The 9,280-nt window shown below is 43.4% G+C and overlaps 1 protein-coding gene across 5 annotated transcripts in view; it reads right to left on the bottom strand.

Annotated features, from left to right (window-relative positions):
• SIAE (sialic acid acetylesterase) overlaps positions 1 to 9,280 on the bottom strand; it is a 37,083-nt gene extending 27,803 nt beyond the window's left edge. Inside the window, exons 1-2 of one of the 5 annotated variants that reach the window (XM_017524104.1) lie at positions 9,012 to 9,280; positions 4,890 to 5,051 (exon numbers count right to left, since the gene is read on the bottom strand). In XM_017524104.1, coding sequence (XP_017379593.1) covers positions 4,890 to 5,051; positions 9,012 to 9,078 — 229 coding nt within the window. In that variant the 5' untranslated portion in view covers positions 9,079 to 9,280. The other 4 variants (XM_037736546.1, XM_037736542.1, XM_037736539.1 and 1 more) reach the window with 4 other exon arrangements.

Here is a 9,280-nt window from a genome sequence, read left to right as displayed (position 1 = left end):
TTTTTTGAGACAGAGTCTTGCTCTGTTTTCCAGGCTGGAGTGCAGTGGTATGATCTTGACTCACTGCAACATCTACCTCCCAAGTTCAAGCAATTCTCCTGTCTCAGCCTCTCAAGTAGCTGGGATTACAGGAGCACACCACCATGTCCAAAAAATTTTTGTATTTTTAGTAGAGACAGGGTTTCACCGTGTTGACCAAGCTGGTTGCAAGCTCCTGAGCTCAGTCAATCTGCTGGCCTCGGTCTCCCAAAGTGCTGGGATTACAGGCGTGAACCACGTGCCTGGCCTCTGGTGGCCTATTTCTTATTGTTGCTCTTCTTCTCATATTCCAGCCAAGGGCAGTTAAGAACTCTCTGTCTCCACCTTCTCTCCACCTCCCAATTAACTCCCACCTCCAAATGGGAAGAACAAGCAAACAAAAGAAACAATGAAAGTAATTTGTCTAGAGACATAGTCAAAAAGTGCTATCTTGCTTTTTCTTTTTACCATTCATATCAGATGTTAATTATATCGTTCTATTATTGTGCCAAAATCTCAGATGCTAAGAAGAGAAAAAGGAAAATTATCCATGACCTTTCCCTTGCTGAGAAGAACAACCTAGAAACGAAAAAAGGAGACTATTCACTCCCCACCCCCAACCAAACCACCCAACACAACCCGAGTTCCTCACTAGCTGCAAAGTGGCTCAGTGTTTTGCAGAACTGGCTTGGAAGTCAAGAAGGCCTTACTGCCTCCACTGCCCCTCACCAGTCTACATTTATTCTGTTGTAACCTGAAGTTCATCTCTACCACAAAATATGAATGCAAAGGGAAAAGGTTTAAATGCTTTTGTATCAATAAAATTGCTCATACGAGTTACTTACACTATAGCCTGTGGTGGCAGACACATCCTAAGGTGACACTCCAAAGTCACACAATTGTGTGGCTGGCAGAATCTGTGACTGGCTTCTAATCAACAGAAAATGGCAAAGGGAATGAGATGTCACTCTTGTGATTAGATACTGTTCTATGGAAAAGGTGAAGGGATTTTGCAGATGTGATTAAAGTCCCTAGTCATTTGACTTTAACAAAAATCGAGATTTTCCTGGGTTGGCATACATCATCAGGTGAGCTCTTTCAAAGAGGATCTAGAGGTCAGAGATCTGAAACAGCAGAGGTGCTACCATGAACTCAACACCTAACTGAATTCTGTCAGCAACACAAGGGAGCTTGGAAGCAGGTAACTCGCTACTCACTCCTCCAGATGGGAACACAGCCTGGCCTACACCTTGATTTCAGCCCTGTGAGACCCTGAATAGAGAATCCGGCTAAACCATGACCAGACTTCAGACCTGCAGAAATTGTGAGAGTGTAAAAGCATGTTGTTTTAAGCACCTAAGTTTGTGGCAATTTATTATGTAGCATAGAAAACTAGTATGCAAATTATCCAGGCATGGTGGCAGGTGCCTGTAACCCCAGCTACTCAGGAGGCTGAGGCACGAGGATCACTTGAACCTGGGAGCTGGAGGTTGCAGTGAGCCGTGATCACACCTCTGCACTCCAGCCTGGGTGACAGAGCAAGACTTTATCTTAAAAAAAAAAAAAGAAAAGAAAGAAAATTGGTATGCATGACAACCAGGGGCGGGGAGGGCTTTAGGCTTTTGCATTATTTTAAGTTAGAGAAAATATATCTATTTACCTCAATCATGACGATAAATATAAACAGACACACCGTCATTTTATCACCTATGTCAAAGTGAGAGGATATGCCCTATTTTCCCTGATTGGATTCCTTGTGTCTGAAAGAATCATCTTGCATCATTTGACAACATCGTGTGAACCAACCCAGTACCTGACCATGGTCCCAGTCATGCCCCAGGTGTTAATTTTCCCAATGTCTAAGTGTCAGTCTGCTAGACAAAAACCTTTATACTGTAATATCTTACTTTGTTCTGGGTACCTAGGGGACTGTGGGTAATAAGTTAAATATTACCAGAGGGAGAAAAAGCTGCAAATTGAGGTAATGTGGCTGAAAATCTCAGAGTCCTCATTAAAATCTAAACCAAAAATGCACCCTCCAGTATTCTCTGTGGTATCTCTTTTGAGAGATATTTTCTGCCTATGAAATTTCTTACATGTCTACTTCCTTTATTCCAATTAACACTTCATCTGTTTTGCTTCATGGGCAGAACAAAGTAGGATACCCACTGAAGCAGGTTTACAGATCTCTCTAAACTCAAATACCTTGCCCTTTTCTACCAAGCAAATGAGGAAAGTCTAATAAATAGGTTCCTCCCACCACCACCAATAACATCAACCCCTTTTCCTGTGAAATTATCAGTACCCATGAATCACTCAATTATCTTAAGTTGCTGCTGGCTATTTTAATTACAAATAATACATCCCTTTGCAGAGAAGTTGCTGGAGCGTTACCTGAGCCTAAATTACTAAATGTGAAAGGATGGAATGGGGGAGTGAGTTCTTGAAAGATGGGCACATTTGAAAGACAGGTATTCTTCTTTATACTTTCCTAGGGTTTCTGGCTTAGTGTTTTAGGCATAGTAAGCCCTCGCTCGGTGTTTATCAAATTGAACTCAAGGCAAATGACCAGCTTCACAATCACGGTAAAGGAAAAGGGAGGCTCCTCTCCTACTTACTACCTTTCATTCCACCTAGCCTCCTGCTTCATCTCTGCCCACCTCAAATATTAGGTCTGAAACAGGCATGAAGGGAGAAAAAACTCAAAAAATGATGTACAAGGACTTTTTAAACTGAAACCCTATGTAATACTGTGTGCTTTCTGTATGTATCTCTACAGCACTATGTTGTCTCTGTCGCCTAAATATTTATTGGTAACTTAATTGTTAGTACCATGTAAATCCCATTTCTTATTTTTAAATCACAGCAGTTCTTTGGATTTCTAAGTGAGCATCATTTACTGAGAGTGCCATTATTTGTACACAATGCTCCGTTTCCAAGGTGGCCCAGCACAAACAGAAAGCACTGAGAGTCCCTTGAATCCTTCACTTTCAGGATATCCTGCAAGTCACCAACAGCATTTAGTTCAACAGAGAAGCACGTCTCAATCCGCTGAAGCTTCACTTTCAGGTCTCTTAGTTTACCTAACAACATTCTTATCTTAAAAAGTCTTAAAACCCAAGAATTAGAAGCACTTACCTTACATCTACGCCTGGCATGTAGTATTTTTAAATGTTTGCTGAATGGAAATGAATTTTGAAGAGATTGCATCAGGGTATGGATCACTCTGGATTGGATCATCAGTTCTATATATTGATAAAACTAACCAGGCAATCCTTGCTTTCGGGGGCCAGTACAATTCCCACAGGCAGCCCTGTCACATATATATATGCTTGCCATTGCTCAAACCGCCAATGTGTACCTGAACTCCACCTCCACCTCTGAGCAGCCTCCTCATCTGTCTCATTCTCACCTCCACTTCACACAATTGTAGAGCTCTCTGTAACATCCAGCCCTGAGCATGCCTTCCTGCATCCCGTAACTTCTAGCTTCGCCTCCTCCACACTGTCTTCTACATCTTCATCTCTTCTAGACAAAGACTTACTCCTTTGTAAGATCTCCCTGCTCATGAAAACTGCTAATTCTCACCTTCCTGAACATCCTCACAGCCACTCTATGAGGTCAAGCCCTCATCATCTCCTGCTTGGATATCATAGCAGCCTGCCCACAGGGCCCACCACCTCTGTCTTACTGATCTCCAATCCATCTTCCACAGGTTGCCAGAGTAAGCGTTCTAAGATATCTGATCATATTATTTTACCATTTAAAAATCTGTCAGTTTAGAATAAAACATACACTCCTGAACAATGACAAATGAGCCTTTCCAACCTATCTCTTCTCATCTGCCCAAAGTCACACACCCACCGTGTTCCAGAGCAACCAACCTGCCTGGCATCTCTCTCGTGACCCAGGTATTGTCAGGCCTCCACACCTTTGCCAGGCTATTCTCACTAGCTGGTGTGCCCTGCTCACCTCTTGAGATGAGCCTCAGACTACGTAATTATCCCTACTCTCTACGAAGCACTCCCATCGCACCCTGTTCTTCCTCACTGTGGCACTTATCACATCTAACTGTAACTGCTTATTGTCTTCCTGTCCAACCTGCACACCTCATCAAGGGAGAGGCCACATCTGTTTTACCCATCACTGTATCACCAGTACCTAGCACAGTAAGGAACACATAGTAGGCTCTCAATAGATATTTGAATGACTAACAATAGTAGGGGTAACAATCATGACTGCTAAAACTTACACTGCACTTGTGTGCCAGGCACTGTTACAAGTACTTAAACCTGTTAGTTCATTTAATTCTCACAGCAATCCTGTAGGTATTATGAGGACATCCACTTTACATATAAACTGTGACATGGAGATGTTATATTACAGTCCAAGATTACGCAGCCATATAAATGACAGAATCAGGACCTGAATGTAGTCACTTCCAGAGCCTAGGTTCTTACCCTTTCCTCCACACTGTCTCTTCCTTTATATACAATTCAGCTCAAATATCACCTTCTGTGGAAACCTTCCCTGACCACCCAGTCTGAGTTCAACATTTCTCCTCTGTACCCCAGGACATCCCACATGCACCTTCATCATAGTATTCATCATACTGCCCTATATAACTTGGTATCTATTTCCATTATTCAATAAGTTTCTTGAGAACAGGAACTTTGAATCCGTCTTATTTTTCTTTGTATCCTCCGTGTCTAGCACAGGGCAAATATTCAAATAACTTTTATGGATGAATGGACAGACAGACGTACAGACGGAGGGATGGATAAGATGAGCTGGAGCATTAGCATTCATTTTCAGATAATCCAGCAGGTGGCAGAAGAAGGCAATAGCTGAAGAGAAATGGGCTGCCTTACCTTTCACACTGGTCACTTTCTTCATGATGGTTTCCTGACCTTGGCACAGGGTCACGGTCACTGTGGCTCCAGGAGTACCGAAGCCCCATATCACTGCCCCAGCAGGCTCCTTCTGCAGCACGACGTTATTACTGATGTATGAAGCAAAGCGAAAACCAATACCTAAAAAATTTAGCAAACACTGAGGGCAGCATCATCTGATTCAGCACCAACTAGATTGAGTGAAACAGCAAAGAACATACGGTCTTTATGCAAGAGAATTTTAACATGCTAAGTCCTTTTGATCATCTAAAACTAGATCTTCTTCCTCCTAATTAGGCAAGCAACATAACAAGAACACTTTCCAGCAATATGCATCACAGTACACAATGACCACTAAGGAAAACTCCCAGAGCTCAAGGCAACCAATGTAACAGTCTTCTTTCCCTTTCAGAGCTCTTGATCTTTCTTTGTTCTCAGGCTGGGCCCTAACGTTGGGCTCTCTCCCCCTAAACCACTAAAATGTTCCTTTCATGCACCCTACAGATGGTGTTTATGAGAAAAATAAACTGCTTCCTTTCCCTATTTTCCATTACCACACCCACTCCTAATGGCTGGGAGTAAAGCAGCATGCCTCTCTCCAGACAGCCTTCCCTAATCTTTTTCCCCTCCTCTATCTCTCCCTTTCCATGCCACTAATGCCAATTTCCTTCAAATAGTGCCCCTTATCACGGTTTTCTGACAACCCACTATACTGCACCAAAAATTCTAAATAAGCCTTTATAAATATTCATGATAAGTCAGCTTCCTTCTCAGGTAAACTCAGATAAATCAAGACACAAAAATAAGGTCAGTGAGAGACAGAAGGTCAGTGTGTCTGAACAAAGGTCTTCTGTCACAATTTTACCCATTCCACAACCTAAATTATACAAAAAAGACAAGAGAAAGCACACTAGAAACTGGATTCTATTCTAAAGAGTCACTAACAAGACTGAATAAGAACTCACTTTAACGAGATCACTCCTATTTTTAACATCCAGCCTATATAGAAGTATTTTATTAATAACAAACATCTATCCAAATTATCTCAGCGCGTTACTCATCAAAACTTAACAAGGAAAAAAACAAGTTACATCCCAATTTGTCTAAACAGACCCCAAACTACCTAAAAGAAAATTATTTAACAAAATTAAGATGTTTTTAAGCATTTTAAACAAAAAAAATGATAGGCAGAAAAGAGAATCAGAATTAACAAGGCTGACATTTTCCTCCCTGGAAGCTACAAATGATGAGGGCCCCTTCGGCTATACTTAACAGGACAGCACAGCTAATGCAGTCGCCTACACAGCTCTGTGGCCTCTTTATCCTGCTCTTGGAATAACAGCCCAGTCCCTAAAAATTCTCAGCTCTCTCTTATGAGCTAGTGTGATCATAAAACCTACATGACAATGAAAGATCACCCAGAAGGCCTACTGGGCTGGAGCTGCACAGTTACCATGAGCAAAATGCTCTAAGAAAAGAATACAACGCCCCAGAATTGCATAAGCAGGTTGGCAGCCTGCTGGGGGGAAGGGGGAGGCACATGTGTGGGAGGGCCTTGTCTTGGGTAGGTGCTTCATATGGAACCAAAAAAAGGAAAACCACAGACATAAATAAGAGCTAAGCAGAGTGCGGGTGGGGGTAGGGGAATGGAGTGAAGAAAACCGGTTGCAGCCTGCACATTTGCATGCAGTCAGTAGCCCATAGGCTAGGGGAAATACCTTTCCAAGTCAGTCCATTTTCACCAACATACACTTAGTGAACATCTTTGTGGATGACTCTGTGGGGGCTAAAGAGTTTTAGAGGTGGAAAGGATCTTCATAGTTGTGGTATAAACATGTTACTTTCTGATCAAGTAGTATTATCATATTACTGATCGAGAAACTGAGACCAAAGCAGATTTTTTTAATAGCTTGCATGTTCATCAGTTAATTTAACAAATATTTATTGATGCCTACTATTTTAAGCATTGGGGATATAACAATGAAAAAATAATAATAGTAACAGACAAAAATCCTTGCCCACAGGGAGCTTCCATTCTACTGGAGACTTTACCTGTGGCAGGCATGGTGCTAAACTCACCACAAACATTAATGTCCTTTGGTCTCAAATCACATAGCTTATGACAAAGTTAGAAAACAAGTCACTTGATTCCAAACTTGAAATTCCCACTTTACTGAAATTAGATACTTGTGGCAAATCAAAGAAAAGTCGTATTTCTTGTCCTTGTAAAGCTTAAATTTTAAGCTCATTAGAGTAGACAGTGGAACATCATGGAATTGAGCAATGGACAAAAAACAAAAAGAGAGAGAATGAGAAAGAGAGCAAGGCTGATCATTCTTTGTGTCAAACACAAGACACATACATTTAACATTTGATTTTGTTTGTTTGTTTGAGACAGTCTTTCTCTGTCGCCCAGACTGGAGTACAGTGGCCCAATCTCAGCTCACCACAACTTCCACCTCCTGGGTTCAGGTGATTCTCCTGCCTCAGCCTCCTAGTAGCTGGGATTACAGGCACCCGCCACCACACCTGGCTAATTTTTTTCTTTTTTAATTTTTAGTAGAGACAAGGTTTCGCCATGTTGGCCAGGCTGGTCTTGAACTCCTGACCTCAAGTGATCCGCCCACCTCAGCCTCCCAAAATGCTGGGATTACAGGCATGAGCCAACATTTGGGTTTTTCAGGTCTTCAGTTTTTTCCTTCATTTAGGGCTGGAGTAGAAAAACAGGGATTAGTATTTTGGGGAAGAGACCATCATTAAAAGTGGAATAACAATTAGGACAGTGGTTACCTCTGGTGAGGAACTGTGGATGCACTGGCAAGGGGCACAATGGCAGGCTGAATAGACTGACAATGTTCTAGTTCTTAAGTTGGGTGCTGCTCTCATGGGTGTTTATTTTATTGTGTCATTGTTACATATAATTTTGTGCACCTCCAGTATTACGTGGTAAACATGGGCACAGGAGGAATGCCTTAAAGGAAGGGTGTCAGGATATGCAACCAAGTAAAGTACTAATGAATGAAAAATGTAATTAATGAAGGTGATATAACAGTAAGACCCAAAGGAGGAGATAAAATACTGACACTAAAATAAATAGCTTTTAACTAAAAACATCCCCACCTCATTTGATAGATCTCAAAGGTCACTGAGTGGAGATAAGAATCAGCAAATCAGAGTGCTAGCAGTTTGCACGTTTGTTAAACCCTGAACAATCATTTATGGGCTGCAGTTTGTCTGAATCTAGGTACTTTTCTGGCTCTCAGGTAGAGCAGCAGACATTTTTCTGCAAGCTGTTCTCCTGCCCCAACTTTCATTTCTTAACATCTCCAGGGTCCACTCTTTGAGTGTTTTGAAAAAGAAAGGAAGAAAACCAACATTTTCACTTTAGTTTGCATTAGCAGATAGATTCCATTTTCTGCTGCCTCCATACTGTGACCCAGTGTCCAGCCTAGGGTATTCGAATGGCAAGATTTAACCTACACAACAGCAAAATCGAGTCACCCTCCTCCTCTATGCCACTCATATTATCCCACCACCAATATCTGTAAGCTGCACCAGAAATCAAAACTGAGCCTTAAATAGTCTGAGCTAGTGAGGAGGCTGTATTTCTTAGCCCTAATAACCACTTAAACTAGTAAAATTTAATTCCCCCACGGAACCCCGCCTGAAGCAAACTCTCCCCAAGGGCACCACTGAGGGGGCAGCGCTGAAATGTTTTGGATGATTCAGTCACCTGTTTCCAAATATTATCTAACTAGCTTCGCCCCCTTCCCTGAGCTCCTCTGCAGTTACTCCAGAACCCCGAAGGTCTCTTTCTGGGCACATTTGGGCCTCCCCACTGAGATAAACGGCACTTCCTCCTTGCTCACACGCCGTATGTTAGGGATTATGAGTGGGAGTGGAGAAAGCGGAGAGGCCGGGGTCCAACCCAGCGGATCCCTGCAGACCAGGCCTAGGTCGGAGATGAGAGTCCCCAGCCAAGCTAGGTTCCTTCGGCGACCTTTGAGAAAGGGGCACTGGTCCGTGTCCCGGAGGGGACGCGGAGTCTCGGAGCCCGCACAGCCTGAGGGGCAGGGGTCCGGCCGAGCCGGGCCGCCTCACCTGCACTTTTGTCGGCCCACAGGATTAACGGCAGCAGCAGCCCGACTACAAGCCCCGGCGTGACCATAGTTGCCAGGATCTGCCCGCCGCCGGGGACTGGGAAGGTGTACTCCTGGCGGGGGCGGGGTGGGGGCGGGGCCTGGGAGGGGCGGGGCCTGTCGGAGGCGAGGTCGGCTCCACCCTTTTCAGGCCCTGCAGTCCTCCAAGCCTCCAGCGACCGCAGGGCGGGGCCGTGCTCGCCCCTTCCCGGCCGCCGTAGTTTTTTTTTT

Source organism: Cebus imitator, unplaced genomic scaffold (genome assembly GCF_001604975.1).
Source record: "Cebus imitator isolate Cc_AM_T3 unplaced genomic scaffold, Cebus_imitator-1.0 Scaffold0, whole genome shotgun sequence".
In the NCBI taxonomy this organism is placed as follows: Eukaryota; Metazoa; Chordata; class Mammalia; order Primates; family Cebidae; genus Cebus; species Cebus imitator.
The sequence above is the reverse complement of the archived record's forward strand: the minus strand, read 5'-3'. Positions and strand labels throughout refer to the sequence as shown.